The 25,934-nt window shown below is 41.0% G+C and overlaps 1 protein-coding gene across 4 annotated transcripts in view; it reads right to left on the bottom strand.

Moving 5' to 3' along the window:
* Positions 1 to 10,715: 10,715 nt before the first annotated feature.
* GABRA5 (gamma-aminobutyric acid type A receptor subunit alpha5) overlaps positions 10,716 to 25,934 on the bottom strand; it is a 176,535-nt gene continuing 161,316 nt past the window's right edge. For 2 of the 4 annotated variants that reach the window (XM_083168577.1, XM_083168575.1), the window contains exons 9-10: positions 17,807 to 18,018; positions 10,717 to 13,587 (exon numbers count right to left, since the gene is read on the bottom strand). In XM_083168577.1, coding sequence (XP_083024703.1) covers positions 13,261 to 13,587; positions 17,807 to 18,018 — 539 coding nt within the window. In that variant the 3' untranslated portion in view covers positions 10,717 to 13,260. Of the gene's footprint in view, positions 13,588 to 17,806; positions 18,019 to 25,934 lie in introns of all 4 variants that reach the window. The other 2 variants (XM_083168578.1, XM_083168576.1) reach the window with 2 other exon arrangements.

The raw sequence follows: 25,934 nt of genomic DNA, 5'->3' as shown, positions 1-25,934 counted from the left end.
TTTTTTTGCGCCTGGAGGCCCTCTTTTAATTTTTTGATTTTTTTGTTTTTTATGTTTCACAAAAATAAAAGTTTATATTCAGTTAGAAGTTGCCTGTGTTTTTAATTATACAAATGTTAGAGGGTTTGTAAGGGCAGGTACATACAGATGTGTAATTTAACTTATATTTGTAATTTGAGGTGAGGGGTAATGATTGCTGTGTGAATGTGTGTGTTTTTGAGTTAAATAACACATAGTGAAAATGCATGAATGTTTAATGTTGTTAGATTAAAACATCACACATAACATCAGGGTAGGTATACATGTTACACATTTTGGACAAACTAATTATGGACATAATTTAGTACATACACACAAACACCAACATAAATTTATTTAAAAGTAAAAGCAATGTGGGGACACATAGATAGTGATTAAAATGCCACATTAGAACATAACAAATATACATGTAATGAGGGTTAAAATGTTGTTTTATTAGGGTCTTTATTAAGGTAGACAATTGAGTTAATAGAAAACAATTATTAAATAACAATTAGAATAATTAATTAATTGTCTTAATTAAAGTTGAAAGGCAAGATTTGCAGGTCCATATATGTAAAGGGTATGCCAGCGTGCACTGACGTACGCTCACTCTCATGAGCGGTGGCATACGCTGAGTTTTCCATTGAAAACAATAGAGACCCGTCCGTGCAAGGTGGTGTACGCTCAGATAGCCGCAAACAGTCGGTGGGAAGACGGACGAGAGACGTCCGTAAACGGTGGCGTACGCTCTGTTGTACGCCAGTTGTCGGAGTCTAAGGGGTGAGCCGTCCGTGTACGTTGGCGTACGCTCAATTGTACACCACTCCCCTTTGTCGGTGTTTGTGCCCGTACGTATGCGGCTGTTTTGTGGGTGGACTTTACCTCAACGGCCGCGTACGGAGAGCGTACGTTGATATGGAACGTACGCACGTTTGGCCGCACCAACCAGAATAAACCCCAGTATGTGCTGTATGTGGGGAACTGGCTGACTGCCATTGCTTATTTGAAATAAAAGAAGAACCATTGTCCACTTTAATAGCAATGGTATTCTTATTTCCAGCATATTGTAGCATTGTGCACTGTTGTCTCATCTTTAGCAACACTATATGTAGTGACATCTCTTTAAATTTATGTATTCACTGTAACTGTTTTGTGTGTTATTCGTATGTCTCCATAGCAACTTTTCTTAAAACTGATTGGCCACACTGGTCAGGTGCAGCGGCTCCCTCCACGCCTCCCAGCAAGCGCTGATATGGATGATGACATCAGTAGGCGCATCCAGAACACATGAAAGGTACCCAGTAGCACTCTAGTTAGTTTGTTCTTCTAAAAAAAGCCTTGATAAAAAGCCACAGGAGCTTTGAAAACATTGGCAAATCTGCCTTTGATATGTGTATTATTTATCGAGTGACGCTATCTTCATCGACCTATATATGTAGATAGAGAGAGCACTAGATGCTCATGCAGAGGGTGCAGCTGCCATGGGGCCCAGAGCTCAGATGGGCTCACATTCCCAAAGTGACATTTGTTATATACATCTCTTGGTACTGCTTTCCTAGCACGGCGCCCACGATCTAGATTGTATGTGTGGGGCTGATATCTCAAGCATCTCATGCATCTTATGTGTTTGTGCGGCATAAGATGCATGAGATGATGCAATCAACGCAATCAAAGAGAATACATGTAAAGTAGTCCGCGTCCCCTCGCGGGGCTCGCTGCGCTCGCCACGCTTCAGGCTCGGTGGCTCGCTGTACTCGCCACACTATATAAAATCAACTCCATGCCGACGTGGATAGTGGGGGTATGAAAAGGTCGGAGGACTCATACCGCCGCCCCTCACTTCAGGTTGGCGTTGATAGTGCTGGTGGCGTTAACAATGGTTATTGGGGGCTCACGATTTTTTATCTCATGGATCTCATGCATCTTATGGATGCATAAGATCTATGAGATTAAAAAATCGGGTCCATCGCGTTGATTGTATGCCTTAAGTACCTTAAACTTAAGGCATACAATCAATGAGACGGGCGCCGTGCTAGGAAAGCAGTACCCATTTCTTTACCATTGGATGGTACATAGGGGCCCTTACAAACTTTTGACTTGGGGGTCTACAATAGATTTAGGTCTGCCCCTGGACCTGCTCAATGTAACATGGTATAACATGGTATAAAATCAACTGGAGGGCAACCTTAGCCGCACGGTGTCTGTGTTGACATCGTGCAGCTCCACCTCCCGAAGCTAGCTGCCTAGTGCCACTCAGGAGCTGGCTAGCGGCCAATCAGGAACTGCTAGGCCGCTAGCCGGCCAATAGCGGCATTTGGGAGGAGGAGTCGCACAATGTCAACACAGACACCAAGCAGCTTCTCCTCAGTTCGGCATGGTTCAGTTTCAGCATTTTATTTTTTTGCCAAGATCCCTGGGATCCTACATTGAACCAAGAGGACTGATCTATGCTGGAGGAGACTTATAAGTATAATTTGCTTCCACAGGTACCCAAAGTTATTCTTCAGGACCGGACGTAGACCTACCTATGAGATCAACATAGGTAATTATCTGTATGAGTGCTATGTATGCAATAAAGTTTTATTTTTCTTGTGTGTCAGTGTGTTTATTTAACTATTTGTATTGCTGTGGAACTGCAAGTTCCAGTGGGCCCTTTAATGCCCCGCATGCTGGGACTCATAGTTCCACAGCAATATACAATAGTTTTGTTCTATTTTTCACACAATTTATCAGCCCGATGCCCATCACACAGGGGCATCGGGGATAGCCCCAGGCTTAAGCCTGGGTAGGTAAATTCTGGAGGGGGGACCTTGGTATTCTTATTTCCAGCATATTGTAGCATTGTGCACTGTTGTCTCATCTTTAGCAACACTATGGGTGACATTCTATGGGATGAGATAAATGCGCGTTTTTTTTATCGTACCACTTAGCACTTTTTCAAATTGCAAGATTGGCCCGATTTTCGCATATTTAATGAGATGCGAAAAACGGGCCAAATAGTGCGAATAGGTGCGAGGTGGTGCGATGTCTTTAGTCCGGAAAATGTGCGATTTTCATGTCTGAAAATCGCACGTTTGCAGGAAAGCGCAAATAAAAAAAAAAAAAAAACAGCGCGGAGTCCCCCGCCAGAGCATAACCAGCCCCAGGCTCATTGAGCCGGTGCTGGTGACATAAAATCAGGGTCCCTGACAAATAGAGGTCCCCTTGATTTAATGAAACCAGCACCAGGCTCAAGGTCCGGCGCTGGTTCCCAAAATACGGGGGACAAAATGACTAGGGGTCCCCCATATTTTAAGAACCAGCACCGGACCCAACCAGCCAGCAGGGTAATGCCACAGCCGGGGGACACTTATTATATAAGGTCCCGCGGCCAAAGCATTATCCCCGTGGCTGGTCAGCATGGGCAGGGGTCCTGGGGAAGTGGGGACCCCCCAATGAAGGGGTCCCCCCCTCCAGGACTTACCAGCCCATGCTGAAAGTCCGGGGCTGTCCCCGATGCCCCTGGGCGGTGGGCATCGGGCTGATGGATAGTGTAAAAAAAAGAAGATAAACTATTGTTTTCTACTGGCGAACTATGAGTCCCAGCAAGCCTACCCCGCATGCTGGGACTTGGAGAACCACAAGTCCCAGCATGCGGGGCATTAAAGGGCCCGCTGGCACTTGTAGTTCTACAGTACAAAAAATAGTGAAATAAAACACACTGACACCCTGAAAAATAAAAGTTTAATACACACATAACACACACATACTGATACTTACCTACCTTGAGCCCGTAGGTTGGTCCCTGGATCCTGGGTCCGGGCTTCAGGGCAGAAGAGTCCGTTTCCGGGGCCTTGGTTCTGGTTCCGGGGCTGGTCCTGGGGTTCCGGGGCTCCAGGGCAGAAGAGTCCGGTTCCGGGGCCTTGGTCCTGGTTCCGGGGCTGGTCCGGGGTCCAGGATCCGATGAAGTCCACAGGGGTACCTGAGGAAGGAAATCCTACTCACCTGGTCCCCGGCGACGACATCGGCATCCTCTCCGGGAGACGTGCTGCTCCCGGCTGCTGTGGTACCCGCTCTCGGACTGGAGAGGCGCAGAGATTTTAATCTTCCGCGCCTTTCCTCCGGATGATTCTATTGGCCGCCTAGGGCCAATCAGGAGCCGACTCTCTCGGCTCCTGATTGGCCGCTAGGCGGCCAATGGAATCATTCTGAGAAGAGGCGCGGAAGATGAAACATCTCTGCGCCTCTTCAGTCCGAGAGCGGGTACCACAGCAGCCGGGAGCAGCGCGTCTGCCGGAGAGGATGCCGATGTCCTCGCCGGGGACCAGGTGAGTAGGATTTCCTTCCTCAGGTACCCCTGTGGACTTCGTGGTCTCCCTCCACGCCTCCCAGCAAGCGCTTATATGGATGATGACATCAGTAGGCGCACCCAGGACACATGAAAGGTACCCAGTAGCACTCTAGTTAGTTTGTTCTTCTAAAAAAAGCCTTGATAAAAAGCCACAGGAGCTTTGAAAACGTTGGCAAATCTGCCTTTGATGTGTGTATTATTTATCAAGTGCCGCTATCCCCATCGACCTATATATGTAGATAGAGAGAGTACTAGATGCTCATGCAGAGGGTGCAGCTGCCATGGGGCCCAGAGCTCAGATGGGCTCACATTCCCAAAGTGACATGTGTTATATACATTTCTTGGTACTGCTTTCCTAGCACGGCGCCCACGATCTAGATTGTATGTGTGGGGCTGATATCTCAAGCATCTCATGCATCTTATATGTTTGTGCGGCATAAGATGCATGAGATGATGCAATCAACGCAATCGACGAGAATACATGTAAAGTAGTCCACGTGCGCTCGCCACGCTTCAGGCTCGGTGGCTCACTGTGCTCGCCACACTATATAAAATCAACTCCATGCCGACGTGGATAGTGGGGGTATCGGAGATAGCCCCAGGCTTAAGCCTGGGTAGGTAAATTCTGGAGGGGGGACCCCTTCAATGGGTGGTCCCCACCCCCCCAGGACCCATGAACAGGCTGACCGGTCAGGGGGTTAATGCTTTGGCTGGGGGGCTTGTATAAAAAGTCTACCCCCGACTGTGGCATCACCTTGCTGGCTTGTTGGCCCTGGTGCTGGTTCTTAAAATACAGGGAACCCCTACTAGTTTTGTCCCCTATATTGTGGGACCAGGACCGGCCCTTGGGCCTGGTGCTGGTTTTAAAAAATTAGATTTTTCCCCTTATTTTTTAAAACCAGGACCGGCTCTGAGCCTGGGGCTGGTTATGGCGGTGGAGTATTTTACAGGCAATTAGCGGCCATATCCCGCTAATTGCCGGTAATTGACGGCCGTATTTCACTTAGTATCTTTTGAATGGTGATTCCTAATCGTATTCTGTCGATGGCAAATACATTCTTATTTGTAAATACAAATACAAATGTGCCATAAATACGAATACAAATTTACGTATTTTCAGGATAGTGAATCCCGAAAAAAACAAATTTGTAAAAAAATAGGTGTATTTCTGTATGCAAATACACCTGTTTTTTACGAAAAGACCTTAGTAAATTTCCACCACAGTTTTTAATTTTATTTTACTGAGAAAAAGGGAGCTTATTTTCTTCACTGATTTTGTTTAAGATACAGTAATAAGTAAAAGCTAGTTAGGATTTAAGGCAGCTGGGTACAAATTGAAAGTAGAAGCAGAGAGTGAATAGAACAGTGATAACAAGAACATTTACTGTAGCATTTTGACAATATAAAGCAAAAATACAATGCATACTTAAGCCCAGTTGTTAATGATCAATAGAGTAACTAGCCCAAAATATATCATTTGAAATGATTGTTATTCTTATCTGGTTTTACTGGGGTCACAACTGCTGAGCCCTAGGTTCTAAATGTATTTATTTCAAAATATTTTGCTGCCATGTCTATTTTGAAGTATAATGATATATTCAGAAATTTGGTAAACCACTTGCAGCAGGTACAAGTACATTCCACAAATCCTAAACATAATCATACTAATCTTTGCAAACTAATACAGTGTTATTGTAGTCTTACCTATACAATTGACAAATAAACATATGGAAAGAAAACAAAATGGGAACTTATATCTTGTGTGAGCCATATATCAGTGCTGCAAATGTTGATCTGAACATTGATGATCTTCCAAGAACTCGCCGAACCAGATTATTTTTTGGTCAGAATTGTTGAATTGGAGATCTACAATATGTTCAAGACTCCAAAACCCTATCATCAGCAGAATGCAGATTTGGGGCAATACATGGTAAATGTATGGGGCCTATTAGTGAAACACGAGAATCTAAAGAATGGGCAACTAATACAATGGCTAATATAATGGCATATATAATGATTTGTATATTTGAAATTATCTCATAACAGTGTTTTTTACATTCATGTACATTTATTAGAAAAAAGAATGCAACAATTATTTAAAAAGGTGTAAATTGATATATTTAGTATTGGTTTTGCTAAAAATGTACAAACAATTAAAATACATTAAGTTAGCAATATTTGTTTCAAAAGATACATATACATCTAAGAGTGTTGCCAAACAGAGAATAACATAATAAGAATGCATTATCAAGAAAATGTATGGCTACTGTATGTCCATAATCATAGACGTTTTGTACATGCAGTATGTCAACAAATATATAGGCCCTTATTGCATGGATGAAACTATTTATTTTTTACCAAACACAATCATTTTAAAACATTAACACATATGTAGCAGACATAAATGAAGAACAAATTAGTTTGGTAAATGAACTCAAACATGTTGCTCTTCCAAATTCTTTACAAATGAAGTCAATATACAATAGACATTATGATCAATACTGTTCATGTTCATAATGTCCAATGTATGTGGACATTATGAACAATTTTCTTAATATAGACCTAAGTAACTAAAATGAGCATCAATTTCTGCATATCGGATAACTCCAACAAATTCCATTTTGTCTTATACAATTTACAGTACATGATGATAGTTAAATGGCTAAAATTGTTCAATGGGCTTTTCAAAAAGCATTGACCACAAAATCCCAAATCCCAAAGTATACCAGATAAAAAACTTCCATACATATCTTCATTTCAGATTCACTATTGAGTCCTGTAAAATCTGGTGGACAGTGTGAAGAAATACCATTGAATGGAAAACTATTAATAAATGTTAGCTTATTTATAAAAGAGAGAACATGACATATACTAGTAAAACTAATGGTCTGTATACTTGTACTTGGCCTAAGAGATGCTAGTAATTGCAATTGTACCATGCCTTTTCTTGATGTGCCCCAAGGTCACTTTTTTAATATACTGAAGCATAATTGAGACCCATACGTTATGCTGACATCTGAATACTATTCATAAGAGCTGACTATGGTAACTCATAATTTAAGCATTACTTTAGTTAAGAAGATGGGACAAAAAAAAACATACTTTACTGTAAACTTGTTTTTTACTTTAAATCAACAGTATATATAAAACACAAAAATATAGTCATCACAACTTATGTTATTTTTGTTGTACCCCTTATATACCATTCAAATTGCACTCAGTATAGTGCTTTAAATTAACTTTAACTTTGGGAGTAAAATACAATTTTACAATAATGCAATGTAAAGTCCCATCCCAAGAATTACTTGAGCTTTTTTTTAACAAAATGATAATTCCTATCTTCCACAAAGCTGCTTATTATAGACCAAAGCAGCCTGGCTTGTGCATTCTTACTTGCGCTAATACTGTACATTCAAAGTTAATGATTTTGTTTTTTAGGCAATTTCTATGTTAGTTGCTAAGCATACAGTATGTACAGGAAAGTATTTGATAAGCACCTTGAAGAGTAGAAAACTGCATCATAAATGAGTGTTATAGTGTATATACTCCAAAAGCAAGTGTATCATCCCAAATAAAATGTATTAATTATACTTGTAATGTACTATAAATATCTGTGTTCAACCTACCCATTTTAACCCCTTGTATGCCAAGTTAATATGTAAAAATAGGTGTGAAAATTGGCAAGCAAATTTTTTTTTTCATCATAAGGGCATGAAATGTTTACCTTATATAGGAAATATTATCTTTTTTTACACAGCATTTTTTATTTGACTTTATATAACAGCGACACTCGTATTTTTTGTGGATATTTTGCACATCTCTCACAGAGATGTTTGTACTCAAAGGGTTAAGGGGAAAGATCGAAAAATTATTTATAGGCTGGAAACCAATTAGCCCCAGTAACTTTTATCTCCCAAAATATCTTATTTACGACAGATGGTCATTATCAGTTTATCCAATTGTAGCCTTTTTTTCTTGGGAGAAAGGTGTTCCATTATTTCACGATATAACATGGGATCCGGGACAAGTTCCGGATCCCAAGTGTTACTGTGGCTCTGAGGGCTAGTTATCAAGAATGAGGTACCTGAAGCATAATCCCCAAAAAGTTCTATATATATAATGGAAATTGGATAACCCCGGCAGAATACATTAGCTGCAGTAAATTATCCCAGCTAATTGTATGTAGGCCTTAAGGCCCCCATACATTAGTCCGACTTGTCCTAAGGACAAGTCGGACCTGATTCCCCCCTGCAGCTCCCCGGGAGGGGGACACACGATTTGGCACTTGATGTGCCAAGTTTTGCAAATGATACATCGCATGCGATGTATCATTTGCAACTCCAGGGGAGCTGCAATGTGAAGGGGGCAGGGGGACATTGAGGCGGCTGGGGGAACGGACGCTGCGGAGGACACAGCTGCGGCAATTACTTACAGCTGAGTCGGGCAGGGGGAGCCGGGAGCTGTCTGTACCGAAGAAAAAAAAAAAGCCCATACAATGAATGGGCAGCCTGTGATTGGCTGCTGAGCGCTCTCTCAGCCAATTGCTGACTGGCTAAGAGAGCGCTCAGCCAATCACAGGCTGCCCATTCATTGTATGGGCTTTTTTTTTTTCCTTACGTACTGACAGCTCCCGCCGGCTCCCCCTGCCCGGCTCAATGCCGCCTGTGTCCCCCGCAGCCCCCCCAGCCCCCCCTGCTCCCTCTACCGCTGCGCCGCCCCACTAGGTCCCAAGTCGGGTGGTCGGACGTGCAGCAGGTCCGACCACCCGACGCAGATCCGATGCGCACGGGACCGCGCATCGGATCTGAGGGGACATCAAAACTAGCCGATTTTGGTCCGATTTCGGCCAGATCCGACTGATCTGGCTGAAATCTGACCAAAATCGGCTAGTGTATGGGGGCCTTTAGCCTTTAAAGTAATCAACATATTATGTTATGGATAATTCAATATATTTAACTTCAACTTTAAAAAGCCCATTCAAACATTTTCTACTATAATTTGAAACCAGGATGTAGTTGACAATTGCTAAGCTTTCATAAAGACAATAATATATACTGTATGCAATAAATATGAACAGTAATATACTCTACTACTAGTTCACTATAATATGCTGTATGTATTGGATTTTTTTATATTCTTGTTTTACAATGTATTATTCAAATCACAAATCTCTGCAATTAAAAATATTGATATATAGTAAATAGAGAATACATTTAACCTAAGAAACAGCAATGTAATTTACCTTATATGAATATTGTACTTTAAATGAGCACAATAACAAAAGAACAAAAACCATTATTTCTTTAATATAAAGAATTACGGATTTAGATTATCCATTTTTCCTAAAACAACAATAATAGTCAAATTAGTCAACTAATTAAGATTTTTGTATAATTTAAATACATCAACATTTATTCTAATGTGATACGTATTTTATTTTAGAATAATTAGTGCACATTTCTAGTAGTTTAGCATGCCTTATTCTCTGCTGTACAAAAATGAATAACAGAAACACAAAAGCATCACTATCCAGATAAATATTCTCAATAATTTATTTATTTTTACCTTTTATTAACTATAAAAAATTATTTTACACATTTGTTTTACCTGTTTAGTTACTGCATAGTAATATGGCAGAAGAAAATAGTCAGATTACTGAATACAATTAAGTAATGTACACAGATGGATTAACATTGTTATATGTGACATAACTGAAGGGTCTCACCATTCATAGTTAATCCTGCCCCCCATCAACTGGCTAAGTAAAGATAAAACTTTTAAAATTTCTAATACCTCTTTCACACAGCTGCGGCCGAATAACCCATCAATTATCTGGCTTTTGAAGCTCCGGTTATTCAGCTGCTCGCTGTTAGACCCCCTTCACACAGGAGAGCAGATCTCCAGGTTTAAAATTCAGACCCGGAGATTTGCTCTATTACATGGGTTTTTGTCTGTGTGAAAGGGTCAACCCAGATCTTAAACTTCGGGTCTCTGACCCTGGTAATTTGCAAGGTCGGCAGGGCCGGTGCAAGGCATCAGAGCGCCCCAGACAAGTCGGGGTGGGGGCGCCCCTGTGTCTGCCGCCCGGGTACCTGTCCTGCGGCGCTATAAAGCTGGCGGCGGCGGCGGCAGCGGGGGGTCCCTGCAGTCAATAAGAAATAACGAGCGCTATCCGCCGGGCTATGCGGAAGCGCTTCTGTTTTGGAAACACTGGCCGCACGGCGCACGCTGATTGGCTGAATTTCAGCCAATCAGCGTGCGGCCAGTGTTTCCAAAACAGAAGCGCTTCCGCATAGCCCGGCGGATAGCGCTCGTTATTTCTTATTGACTGCAGGGACCCCCGCTGCTGCTGCCGCCAGCTTTTACGCACATATACGCCGCAGGACAGGTACCCGGGCGGCAAGGGGGGGCGAAATACCGCCCTCCAGTGGCCGGCGCCCTAGGCAAATGCCTAGATTTGCCTAGTGGTGGCGCCGGAGATCCAGAGTTTAAGATCCAGATTGACCCTTTCACACAGAAAAATTACACATATATTTCATGAAATTCTCAGGTGGAACTGCTTCACCTGGGAATTTTATTTTCTGCGTGAAAGGGGTATTAATATTAAATGTAACTTTGAAACAATTTGTTTTAAATTATAAAGTACTTTCTGATATTGTTATTCTATTTCAAATGTATTAATTTGTGAATGCTTTCCAGATTTTTTTTTTATTGTTGTTGATTCCTTTTGTGTTTTTCAACAAGACATTTATACTACATAAACAGTGTTAGTTATACTCATCGATATGACACAGTTCAGCTCTATCCCGCATCCAGGTGCAATAAAAGTAAAAATGTGCTGACAAATTATAAAAAAGATGATAAAAAAATTAAATAAAAATTAATAATAAAGCACTGTTTTAATATGTGTTAAATATGTTTTGATATGTGTTAAATAAAAAAACTAATTATAGCAATTAGATGGCGAAAAACACCTTTATTGTGGTCCAAGATGAAACGTTGATGCTGGAAAGTTAGTTTCTGTTTTAGGCCCACTATGAATCATTACATTTTAATTTTGGCATAACAAAAATCCAAACTTGTAGTAAAAGTCAATGAATACTGTTAAAATTAGATTAAGTTATAAACTGAAAAAGAAAAAAATCCTAGATGTGGTTTACATTACCTAAAGGTGTTTACTTTTACTGTACCTAAAAATGACAATTCATGATTTTGATTGTCTAAATGGTATATACTTTCAAGTTATATGGGGTAATTTAATAGGATGAGAGATTCAGAAAGTGAGAGATTTGGTAAGAAATCTCCAGTTTCTTGAAAGTGGCAGTCAATTACACTACACTGCAAAACCAGTTTGATTTTGAAGTGTAAAGGGCCCCTAGCACTTGTGAGATTTTACCCAATTCAGGTGGATTGAGTCAATTTATCTGACAAAATCTGATGTGCCTGTCTGAAAAAATCTGATGTTCCTGATGTGTAGGACACAATGCACAATCCTGTGCCCTTGGGTATAACCAAGAGATTGCAAGAGATGGATCCTCCTGCACATAGGATAAATTTCGAGTCAATCAGGTCCAACTTGTTGAACCATAAGTTGGACAAGTGTAAGGGGGCCTTTAGTGATTACAGCTCTAAATCTCTCGCTTTCTTACCAAATCTCTCACTTTCTGAATCTCTCATCCTATTAAATGTCACCCATAGTCTTTTAGGCCATCAGATTAAATAAGCATTGTCTGCTCAGTCAAATTTTCAATTTTATGTTTGTAACAGTGAGCAGAGATGGGAATAAACACATGCCAATATACCAATTACCAGTGTTTGAATTCAACCTGCTATAGTGATAACGTCTCTATTGAGATCAATCAATACAAATACATTTTCTGTAAATAAACAATCTTGGTAAGATACAAGTTACTTTGCTGTACAGCATATTATCATACTAATAAATAAATATTGGAAAAAAAAAAGATACACATTGGCAGTAGAGGACAAGAGTTTTCTACTATCTGAGCCAATAACATTCAAATGTGTAAAACTGTAGAAGGCATTGTACATAGATTGACACTGTATTGGTAAAGTTTTCTTCACAGCAATATTACAACATAAGTGCATAAATATATAGTTCTAGACCTACTCTGCATCATTATTCCATGCAGCAGTGTGCTAGTTATTAACAATCTAATGTTGCTCTTTCTCACACAAAAATATTTTCATAAATTGTTTAAAAATATGGCACATATATCAACTGTTTTGCCCTAACATATTAGATTACATTACAACTCTAGAAACAGATATAGCCGATTGTATTGCCACATATAGCTGCAATATTGGAATATAGCAAATCTGGTGATATACTGTATATGTTTAAGAAGGCACAGGCCAAACTTATGTCCATTTTATTTTTATTTATCTCTCTTATTGGTCTTAGCCAGATATCAAGTTAAAACCATAAAGTGTGTGAGGTTCATGTTTATTAATTTATGGTAATATATGTATATGGCTTAGGATACCTTGAACTGTAAAAAAATACCATATTAATTAGCTTTCATTCCTGTGCCTTCTTATGTTTAACTACTGAAGAGCTGATAATATCGGCTGCACCTGAAGTCAAGCAACTAACAAACAGGATATGCTGTACAGAATTTACAAAAACTATACATAATATATTCATTGTAAAGTTGTATTGTACATTGGTGTTCATGAGACAAGGTTTTTGGTGCAGGAATCTGTTTTTGTTGTTTTAGGGTTTTTTTAAAAAAATTTGATGTAAGACATTCAAATGAGCAAATATGGTAAGTGACAATCATGCGAAACAAGCAACCCAAAACAAAATATTAAATATTCTGCACAAAAATAATATCCTGGTCTTGCTTTATTATTTTCATTGGTATAGTCAATTGCAAAGATATGGCTCAAATATGTATTGGCAAAACTTGAGATGATTTGGATGAGGCAGCCCCTTTGATAACAGGTTCCCTATTTAAATATGTCGCCCAATAAACTAAGTTGAAAGTTCCAAACATAACTGGAAAAACAATCCGAGACATTTTGTCAATCTTACTGACACTGTTATAAGTCTTTTTAGTTTCTGGGCAATTGTTTTCCACAGCCATATGTAGGGAAGCAGCATTTGGGATGACAGATGAAGTCAGGTCTTTGGAAATATTTGGTGTATATGTTATTCTTCCTCCGCCATATGTATTGATGGGTTTTCTTCCAAGAGATTCTTGTTCTTTTTTCTGTGCGAAGAAAAGAAATGTAACATGTTAATCTTTGCTTCACTTGTTGTATGCATCATTGACAAATAAATGTGAATGAATGATTGATTGATTGAATGAAGTGAATTGAAATCTGATGTGAATTGTCACTGAAGTGAATTGACAATCCAAAGTGATAAGAGATCATCACTCTTGCATAAATAGCTCTTATCACTTTGGATTGTTGTTTCCATTGTTACCTGAATGCAAATATATATACAGGTTTTCATATATACTTCTTCTATATAGTTTATTATATGGAGTTTTTATAGCCATCTACCCAATTTGGCTATCTCCTTTATACAGTTATACCCCTTTTACACCGCCGAAAAATCCGGGTCAGCGGCGGGTCATACCCGGATCATCGGCGGTGTAAATGGGGTATATCCGTGTCCATTTACACGGGTCCTCTACCCAGGTCCTGACCTGGGTAGAACCCGGATAGGACCCGTGTAAATGCCGGTGTAAATAGTCCTGCTGCGGGTCCAGGCAACGCTGGGGAAGCTGTGCCCAGCTGCTGCGGGAGGAGGGGGGTCCCTGCGGCTGCTGTGGAGGGGGGGGTACCTGTCAGCCTGCGGTCGGAGCTCAGCGGAGGGGATGATGTGCGCCGCTGCTGTACCACCCCCCGGCATCCGGTCCCTGCGGTGAATGGACAGTCAGTGTCGGCGGTCCCTCCAGCGCATGGGAACTAGTACTAGTTCCCATGCGCCGGAGGGACCCCCGCCACTGACTGTACATTCGTGGCAGGAACTTCGCGGCTGCGGGGGGAGGTACAGCAGCGGCGCACATCATCCCCTCTGCTCTGACCTCAGGCTAACAGGTACCCCCTCTCCCCTCAGCAGCCACAGGGACAGGTACCCCCCCCCCCTGCTTGCTTTCATAACATTATCATTTTTTGTGGTCTAGCAAACTCACAAGAAACTCCCAAACTCCTCCCAGCACCCAGGAACAGCACCCCCCATCTACCCCCACAAAAATGTTACTCCAGCAGTAGTAATTATATATATATATTTATATAAATATAATATTATATATATATATATATATATATATACACTGGGCTGACCCAGGTTCAGTGTAAATGGTGCAGACCCAGGTCCGACTCAGGTCAAAGTGCTGTGTAAATGGGGTATAAAGCAGGGTCAGACCCTGGAAACTCCAGCGTTCAAAGACCAGGGTCCGACCAGGGTTTTTGGTGTAAAAGGGGTATATGTTTATATCCGCTAGTCTGTGTCTATCATAGTATCACATAGTATCATAGTATCACACACTGAATATAGCCATCAATTTCATTTGATAGATACGGTAGTTGGCTGTACAAGGTCCTAGACCCTCAGCTCATCTGAGCATATACCTTTTTTCCAGAAGGATTTTTCACCAACGGTATGTAAGAACTTTTTCGTTCCTTAAATAAAATGTTAGGGTGTTACCCTGGAAACTTAGATTTATATACCATTTACCATGGTAAGTGATTTATTCATTATATATTTATTGGACACCGGAAGGTTATCCTGCCTGTACTCTACAGGCAGCATCTTCTTCTTTTTTATGCGTTGGATTTACATCACAGATAAAGGTATGTATTATGTTTAATGAAATCATACCACCTATCAATTAAACCTCAATCACAATGGTTCCCCAATATACTCCTCCATGGTGAAATATATGCTCGTCTTTCTGCTCCTTCTTCCTCTCTAACCTGTTTGTGCTCATGATATTCGCTCTTTTTTAATTTTAAAATGTTTTGATGTATCAATTACTGTGAACAATGTATTTACATCACTGTATCATAATTTACAGTTTATCGGTTCACCTTTGCCCCTGAGGAAGTCATGATAATGACAACACGTGTTGGGTCCTTACATCAACCGATGAGCATCCGTCATTAATTTGCCAAAGGATATTGGAATATCCATTACCAATATATATATATATATATATATATATATATATATATATATATATATATATATACCACCACAATAGTGTTAAGTAGCGCCCAATATTTCTTTGTCTTTCCTTAATTCAAATCATCCATAGACAAAATTTTACAAATATATAAAACATTTATTAAAAACAAAAAATAGTTCCTTGTCAGAGGATTTTCTTTTAGACAATGGATGAGAATAACAGCCCGACGCGTTTCGTCTCGCTAAGAGACTTCATCAGGGGTGCTTTACAAACATCTTTATTGGTCTGTATGGGAAGTTTCTCCTTATTTCAAAGATTAAAATTCTCTATGTTGAGATTAATTGTAGTACCAAATAAGTAAATGTTTCATTTGATGTGATCTTACTTTTATATATAGTTGTTTTTTTAGTGTGTTCTTTAATCACTCTTCTTATAGGCAATTATTGTAGGGATATCAATCAATTTGGGGCTCTAAAATTGACCAGGTATCAATACCGTCGATAGAAACGTCCCATATATGTAAGTTCAACTTTAACTTTCAAATCAGAACTGCAATCCCAGCCTTATTCTCCAATGAGCATACAATAGAGAAATCCTTTGGAAATAAATCCAAATTTTCAAGGCAGCTTTTCATCCCTGATTACCACCAGCAGTAGTGTGCTCCTCTGTGTCCAATGTGCAATATATATATATATATATATATTATATACACCCCACACTATATATACACACACCAGCCCTAATATATATTTATATATATATATATATATATATCTTAAATGAAAAAACGTCACTCCAGGCACTTTGTAAAGGTGAAAAGACTTTATGCGTCTGTATCTATACAGACGCATAAAGTCTTTTCACCTTTACAAAGTGCCTGGAGTGACGTTTTTTTCATTTAAGATATTCATGTACCAGAGCTCCACTCTGGGTAAACGAGCACCCGGGCCAGGTCAACCCAGTAAGCTAAGAGGAGGCTTACAGTGCCGGACCCCTGCACAGCATATATATATATATATATATATATATACCCCACACTATATATACCCCAGCCCTAATAATATATCTATATACACCCCACACTATATATATATACCCCGGCCCCAGCACACCCGCAACACAGCCTCCCACAACTACTGCACCAATGCACAACCTCCATTCTACCTGCGCAAACCCCACACATGCTGCACCACACCCATGCTACTCACGCACCCACCTACGCCAGCCCCGCATGAAAAAAAAATGCACTACCCCTGCACCCAGCCAAGGCAACGCTACACCTGCACATCCCCCTCATGCAGTAACTATGCACCCATCCATCTCCCACCCACACCACAACCGCTTCCACACCAGCAGCACCCACGCAACTTACACTCACTCCTGCACCTAAAAAAACACGCAACACCAACACGCCAAACAACCACATGTGTAAGTCCACCACCACATGTAAACACGCACCTGCCAACACCCCACCCACAACACACAAGCACCCTCCCCTACCCACGACATCCTCTCAATAAAAATGTTCACAACTTAAGGGAGGCAGAGCCCCTGAATACCTAGTAAAAAAAGTGGTCAAAGAGAGTGGGAACTAAAATTCAAATGTCAATAAAGGTTTTAAATTTTGCCTTTTAAAAGCGCCTTTATTTCCCAGTTGAGTAGAACATTATAAAGACATAACCTGTTAAAAAACTGATGCTTTTGACATTAGGGAATTAAATGTTAGGTATTAGTTTTGTTCTCCAAAAACTGTTCTCTTCAGTTATGTATTTAGCACATGAAATCAGTAAATGCAGCACCATCAGACTACAATATAATATCAGAAATATATGTTATGTTTCTTTTAGTTCTACTCTTTCAGGGAAATTCAATTAACCACAGAAGCCATCAGAACGGGTTCCTGTGGTTCTCATGTGATAACTACAGAAGGCCAATTCTGCTTGCTGCTTATGGAAATAGAAGCCCAATCTGCCTACTGTAATAGGCAAATGTGCAAATTCAATTCAGAACTTTATCTGTTCTCATGTTACTTAAATCTGGAAACTAATTAAATTGAATTTTATGTATAACTTCATCCTAATTATGTTTATTGGGAATATGCTGTTCAGTACAACCCTGTGCAGTTAACATGATTTTTCTTTGTAATACATTTTTTAACACTGTCATTTATAGATTACTCATCCTACTGTAGCAGGAACAATGCTCTAAATATACTCATTTTAAAAATTCAAATTGAAACATTCAAATTGAAACATTTTTGAACCATGCACTTAAGATTTCAAATCATTACCTTTATCTTTGCTGCTTCGAGAGCTTTCTTTCCGTCCCAGGCCCAACTTCTTTTGGTAAAGTAGTTTACAGTTGCAAATTCAATAAGTGCAGAAAAAACAAAGGCATAACAAACAGCTATAAACCAGTCCATTGCAGTAGCATAGGCAACTTTTGGCAGTGAGTTCCGTGCACTGATACTTAGTGTTGTCATGGTTAGTACTGTTGTAACACCTAGGAATAAGGGACAAATACTGTATTTAGTCTACCTAGTACAATTATGTCTAACTAGCTTATCATATAAAATTAAGGCTTTCGACAAAAGAACTGTGTACAGTAATTTAAAATGCAGTATACCGTAGTTCCAATTGCCCTACAAAGAGGACACACACTTACATTTTTAACACAGAGTTGGTTTGATGCCCCCTTCCACAAATAATCTATAGCACTATATTTTAATTACATTATTTGTTGTGCCCATTTGATATCTCTAATACTTTAACCTAAAATCCTATACTAACCCCAATACGTCATCCCAAAGTCATCACGTCCTAAGGACTTCAATGACTACAGGCCGGTGGCGTTAACATCTCAGCTGATGAAGTCCCTGGAGATGCTGGTTCTTGGCTATCTTCGACCTCTATGGACCCACTGCAGTTTGCTTATCAGCCTGGAATTGGTGTGGATGATGCTGTCATACATCTGATGCAGAGGGCCCTGCCTCATCTGGAGAGAGCTGGGGCCACCGTGAGAATAATGTTCTTTGACTTCTCCAGTGCTTTTAATACCATTCAGCCCATGCTCCTGGGGGAGAAACTGGTTGATTCGGGGGTGGAACATCATCTAATCACCTGGATCCTTGATTACCTTACAAACCGTCCACAGTATATGAGGACCAAGGAGTGCCAGTCCGATACTATTATCTGTAGTACAGGGGCGCCGCAGGGAACAGTTTTGGCACCATTTCTTTTTACTCTCTATACTGCAGATTTCACATACAATACATCAACCTGTCATCTACAGAAGTTCTCTGATGACTCTGCTATTGTGGGTCTTATCGTAGATGGGGACGATAGGGAGTACAGAGAACTTGTGCAGAACTTTGCTACCTGGTGTGTGGAGAACCATCTTCAACTTAACACGAGGAAAACTAGGGAGCTGGTATTTGATTTCAGGAAACGTCAGCATACCCCCCCCCAACTCCGTTGAGCATTCAGGGAATGGATATTGAGATCGTAAGAACTTACAAGTACCTAGGTTTTCACCTTAACAATAAACTGGACTGGTCTGATAATTCTGCCGCTCTATATAGGAAGGGGCAGAGTAGACTTTATCTGCTGAGGAGACTGAGGTCCTTTGGAGTGCAGGGAGCGCTCCTGAAGACCTTTTTCAACTGTGTAGTGGCATCGGCCATATTCTACGGAGTGGTCTGCTGGGGCAGCAGTGTTTCAACAGCCGACAATAAGAGACTAAACAGACTGGTAAGGAAGGCCAGTTCTGTCCTAGGAATGCCTTTGGATTCGGTAGAGATTGTGGGTGAAAGGAGAATGATCAGCAAGATAACATCATTATTGGATAATGCTTCACACCCGCACAAAAATGTTTTGAAGGATCTGTGTAGCACTTTCAGTGATACGTTGCTTTACCCTCGATGCTCAACGGAGAGATATCGCAGATCGTTCCTTCCGGCTGCAATTAGAATGTACAACTGTCATGTTCTGAAGAAGACCTGTATGTTCCTAGATTCTTGAGTTATATTGTTTGGATCTTATCTTATTATGTGTGTTCTTATTATTATGCTATTACTCTTATCTGTTCTTGAACCTTGCTGTAACACTGAAATTTCTCCATTGTGAGACAAATAAAGGAATTCTATTCTATTCTATTCTATACCTCAACCCAACCGCTACACTAACCCTAAAACCCTTTCTGAAAATAGCCTAAACCAAACTCCTAAGCTAACCCCAGCTATTTCAGACAATTTGGCTCCAAGCATGAACACAATAAATGCAGCCCCCCACCCCCACCATAGACAAGGGGTGTGGCCTAATTGCAAGGGGTTTGGTCTTGCAGGAAAAGACCAGATTACAACAACACAATATGCACAGGACAGTGATTGCAAAGTAAAACTGCAAACGCATCTCTCAACCTGACTGTCATGTAGAGGTGTTCATAGGGTGGGATGGAGCAGGGACCTCGCAAGCTGGGTTGCAACAGGAAGCCTGTGTAAGGTTAGATTTACTCAGGCTGCAGTCGTAGAGGGACACTGCCACTGATAGTTACAATGTTCCTCTTAATACAGACAGGGGGTGGTATAGACCTCCCCCTGCATTTGCATTTCTAAAGGATCGAATATGCTAAGCATAAGTGATCTCTACTGAATTAGGCCCATAGCAAAGAATGGCATTCCATGAAACAAGTGGAACTTGAAGATTATATGAACAAAACATTTTAATACTCACTGAAATTTGCTGCAGTTTTCTTCAGCTATAAGTCATTAATGAAGGTTTATGGACATCCTAATATTACAAATTATGCAATAGTTTATCTACTGAATGAGTGTCATGTTTTCAAAAAGAAAACATGAAGGGACTATGTTACTTTGATGTTCTTAAGGTTTTCTAATTATTTTCTGTCAAAACTTATTTGTTTTATGTTTTAGAACAAAACCAAAAAGTCATGAACATCTAAATCAGGTACAGGAGTAAAAGCATTTTCTTCTATAAAATTTGCTGTTGTGCTCAGCCTTTCCCATTGTTTAGATAAATGTACTACCAGTACATTATTGATTCTGGCATATTGTAAAAAAGTAGTAAGAATAAAAGGTACTTGTTTCCTAGCACGGCGCCCATCGGGTTGATTGCATGCCTTAAGTTTAAGGTACTTAAGGCATGCGATCAACCCGATGGACCCGATTTTATGTCAATCACCAGTGTATTTGCTGGTGAAAGACAAAATCGTGTTGATCGGGTCCATCGTGGGCCATAATAATGGCCCGCGACGCGACCAACGCGATCAACGCGATTTTCCCATAGAGAATAATGTTAAATGAGAAAATCGCGTTGATCAGGTCCATCAGGTCCGTCGCGACCGACGCGATCAACACAATTTTCCCATAGAGAATAATGTTAAATTACTTTTTAAAGTTAAAATCGTGTTGATCAACCCGATTTTACATAGGGAACAATGGGAAATGGGCCAATATGGGGCGGCGGTACGCATCCTCCGACCTTTTCATACCCCCACTATCCACGTCGGCGTGGAGTTGATTCTATAGAGTGTGGCGAGCGCAGCGAGCCACCGAGCCCGAAGTGTGGCGAGCGGACGCGTATAGTGTTTTGAACAAGAAAGAAGAAAGGGACTGCTTTAGGGGGGGCGCACTGAAAGAATAGAATCATAAAATATAACTTTTAATATATTAGTCATTAATAATCCCAAATTTGCTTATATATCTCCCATATAAGCAAATTTGGGATTATTAATGACTAATATATTAAAAGTTATATTTTATGATTCTATTCTTTCAGTGCGCTCCCGCTAAAGCAGTCCCTTTCTTCTTTCTTGTTCAAAACACTATATGCCTGACTGCTGGGAACAGCACCCCCTCCTATCTACTTAAGAAAATTGGGGTCCTCCTTCAAAAAAATATTACAAATTTTGGTGTGCAGGCGTGCAACAGGCTTCCTAGTGGAGCCACTACACGAGCGGACGCGTATACCTGTGAAGTTATGCGCTCGCCACACTATGTAACATCAACTCCACACCGACGTGGATAGTGGGGGTATGGAAAAGGTCGGAGGACGTGTACCGCCGCCCCTCGTGGGCTCGCTGTGCTCGCTACGCTTCGGGTTGGCGTCAATAGTGGCGATCGGCGCAATTTTTCTGACCCGATCAATACAAACAAAATCGGTGGCGCCGTGCTAGGAAACAAGTACCAAATAAAAACTATTGATAGCAAAAACTACACAATTTAAGTAAGATATGCAAAATAAATATTTATAAATGCATTTATTATTAGTGAAAAATAAATTTGTCTGAAAGTTTGCGCTGAAGCAGCTGTGAGTGGACTCTGGAACTCAATCGGACTTACACCAGAGGTCCTTAGAGTAGAACAGAAGCAAAAGGGTTTTGAGTTCCAAATATGGTACACAGCGCTAAGTTTAAATACATAAAATGGTGTGGACTGGTGATAAACAAATCAATGTGCTCAAAACAAACAGGAAAGTACTTCCCTTCCGTGTATTCCAATAGATAAAAGGTAAGCATATCGATCCTTTTTCAAATGAATAAAAGATTTCTCAAGGTGTGTAGTCCTTTTTTTTCATGAGTGTCCCAATATGATCATAAAAAATGAAAAAACATACATTGTGTGAACAAGTGAAATTAAATAAAATAATCTCGTTCTAAGGTGCTTTGAAATTAGAATATTCTTCTTTATCCTATAAGACACAGATATCTGTGAAACATTTGCTTTTCCTTGATAGGAGGTCTATTCACATAAATATTGTACGATATAATCCCATAAAGGTTTCTTTCGATAAGGCCCCTTTTCAAACAGGGAAGATAAGTAAGCGTACCCCCACTCACTGGTTGTTGGGTAGAGTAACTCCTATAAAGGTATCTTTCGTAGAGATTTTTTGAAAAGTGTGTTCTAAAAAGTAGGGTCAGTAATATTATGTTGGCGTACCCCTATTCACATCCGAAGTTGCAGATGGAAACACATAAAGGTATCTTTCTATTTCTGATTCAAGAGGGTTACCCAAAGAAAATGGCGTACCACACAATATTTTGAAATGGAGCCAGGCGCATCAAGGTATCTTTTAGTGTCCAAAAACCCCTTATATAATAAACAAGCTTAAGTCTCTCAATGTGGATTTTTTGTAGAACCTTTACCTGTGGAAAAGTGTAGAAAGAGAACCATCCTATGTATTTCTGGGCTGTGTGCACACAGCATGTGTGGAGCATTCGTTGCCAGCCCTCCCTCTCAACTTGTTCATCGCCGCAGGGGCTCGCTGGCCCTGACGGTGATTTTTATCCCCACCGGCGAATGCAGCAGGGAGCCAGGGGGATGGCGCAAGGCAGGGAGATGGAAGCCTCCCTGCCTGCGCCGGACACTGTGGGGGAGAAGGAGGGCTCCTGGGGACATAAGCTGCAGAAGCTGCCCCCCGGGAGAGCTGGCAGGGGATGCAGTGGAGGGAGCCGCCGCGCTGGTCCCAGTCATGCATATGTAATGAGCGGGACCAGTGTGCAGTGAATATGTAATGAGCAGCTCCCCGCCCCCTGCTGGCGTAATGTGTAAAAAATAAAAAATAAACGTAAATATATATTCATGTGCTTGAATGTGAATTCAAATAGCATGCCCCTTCACATAATAACATTTAAAAAAAAACCTTTATTTTAAAAGAACACTTTCCAGTTCACCTTAAAAAGATATCGAATGCAAAACGGTGAATCATAGTGAAAATCATGGTGAAAGCAGTTCTCCATCCTAGCATTGGATACACTCTCGGCGAATCACAGTGAAAACCCCATTGAAATACACCAGCGAATTGCAGCGATCATGAAACAGAGAACTGGCCGCATTCAAAATAAAGACAGAGACTGACTCATCGCACACAAAAACAAAGGTGTTAGATTTTAGGAAGGCTGATTTTGTAGAGATGGGAAACTCTGTAAGGGATTCTTTGGCAGAGTGGAAGAACTTGGAAGGAGTGGAGGATAAGTGGGAAAAATTAAAAAGTGCAATTCTAAAAGCAACAGAACTTTGTGTCAAAAGAGTTAGGAAAAACACAAGAAAAAGAAAGCCATTGTGGTTTGCAAAAGAAGTAGCAAGTATTGTGAAAGCAAAAAAGTTGGCCTTTAAGAAATTTAAGCAGACGCAGAAGAATGAGGACAAAGAGGTGTATCTTGTTAGACAGAAGGAGGCTAAGAAGGTAATCAGATGTGCAAAAGCACAGGCTGAAGAGAAAATGGCCCAGTCAGTGGGTAAAGGGGGGAAAACTTTTTTTAGGTATATCAGTGAAAGGAGAAAAACAAAAAGTGAAATAATTAGACTGAAGACAGAGAGTGGAAGTTTTCTTGAGGGGGACAATGTAATAGCAGATAATATTAATAATTATTTCTGCTCAGTATTCACTGCTGAAAGAGAGGGGAAGGGGCCACAGTTAAGTTGCAAGTATAGTCAGAAAACTGAGGGAGAGACAAGTTCATTTACAGAGGAGAAGGTCCTCACAGAACTCTCAAAACTGAAAGTGGATGAGATGGGGGGCGTGGCTTTGGCGGACATGTAGGGAGACGTCTTCTCCTGTTGCTCCCTGCATTAACTATCCTTTGTGCCCATCCTGACTGTGCCCTTCCCCGCTAAGTGACCTGTGGTGGAGGGGAAAGCTGCCTGGACTCTCCCTACCAGCTTTGGCATCGCCGACGAGCGCCAGGTGCAGAAATCCAGGGTCCGACGCCGCACAGCTCCCGGGCGTGGAGACGCGGGCGCCATCTTGCTGCTGCTGCTGTCATCCTCGTGGGGACGCGTTCCGGCCGGCGGTGCGTTCTCCCTGCCTGGCCAGAGCCTGTGTCCCGCAGGCATACTGCGCAGCCAAATTGCCTGTTCCTGCTGCCGGCTGTGATACCTCCTGGCACCCTGCAGGCGGGATATCCCATTGCGCAACGCGGAGGTAAGAGGGAGAGGACCGTCGTACGTACTGCCTGAAGGGCCTCCCCAGTATTGGCACCATCCTCCAATATTTGGGCCTGTGAATTCCTGAATTTCCCTACTCACTTTCTCTGCACTCACAGCCCTCCTGTCAACTTAAGACTGCATCTATAAGTCTTACCCTGTTTAAAGGGAATATCCTGCTACAGTATATAACAAAAGTTCCCTACAGCCACCTCTTATACCTAATTACTGGAAGGTGTGCTAGCCACCTCCAGTTGTTTTTTTTTTTTTTTCTGTATCCTTTTATAGTGGCTGGCCTGGTTTTTCCGGCACTTTAAACATCTCACTGGAAATATGGATGCACAACTGCTCCTACAGGCTATATATGCCTCTACACAGAGGCTTGTCAACATGTTTGCTGATACGCCAGCAGATACCGAGTCCCTATCTAGTACAGCTACGGATGATCTATGCACTACTACCACTGCTAATACCGCTGCGGGTGATCTATATACTACTACTACTGCTGACACCGCTATAGATGGTCTATACGCTACTACTGCTGTTTCCTCTGCGGATGATCTATACGCTACTACTGCTGTTACCGCTGCGGATGCTCTGCGTGCAACTATTGCTGACACCACTACAGATGGTCTATATTCTACTACTGCTGTCACCGCTACAGATGGGCTATATACTACTACTGCTGTTACTGCTACAGATGGTCTATATACTATTACAGCGGATAAAATTGGTGACATGATTGCTGAGCCTTTGAGCCCTAATCTGGTGGTTTGCATATCATCTGCAGAGGCTCCACTCCTGGATCCATCTGTTCAGGATGAGGTGTCTCCTGCAACCATAACTGGCCTTTTGATTCCTGCTAATGAGGAATATTTAAAGATCCAATATGCAGCTGTACCAATGGATGTGAGGCTACGACGCCTTTCATTTGATTGCTCCTCTTACATACGTGCAAGTTTTTGGCTGAATGGGACAACCTCGGGACTTTCACCTCAGAATTTACAGTTCTTTTATATATGGTATTGGGTACGCGGCCAACACTACAGTCAGCTATGTGTGCATCCTGTGGTGTCCGGGGAAGAGACTGCTATCTACTTGGTTCTGCTATGGTGGAGGGCCTGGCCGGACTAATATTTTAGTTTATAATCACATGACTATAAACCTGTTGTGGTATTCCTTCACTTTCATGTCCTATTATTAGAGGGAGTATTGGGTTTGCCGCAGCTGTTCTTGCTAATCTCCTAAATCCTAATATTCTATGATACACTATATTCCAAGATGCCCGTTTCTTTTTCTATTTTCCTTGATGATGTGCACTTTTATATCCTGCTTAATGTATAATTTTCACCTACTACATGCTTCCTAACATTGAAAGCTATTGTTTTAATACCCTATGTATACTTAAAATATTTGAAGCGTTATTCAATTTAGACTCTGAGGTCTACGTTACTTTACATTGTAACGCTCCCAGCCT

The sequence above is a fragment of the Crinia signifera genome, chromosome 2, assembly GCF_055691185.1.
Source record: "Crinia signifera chromosome 2, ASM5569118v1, whole genome shotgun sequence".
In the NCBI taxonomy this organism is placed as follows: domain Eukaryota; kingdom Metazoa; phylum Chordata; class Amphibia; order Anura; family Myobatrachidae; genus Crinia; species Crinia signifera.
Note: the sequence above shows the minus strand (reverse complement) of the source record. Positions and strands in the feature narration are given on the sequence as shown.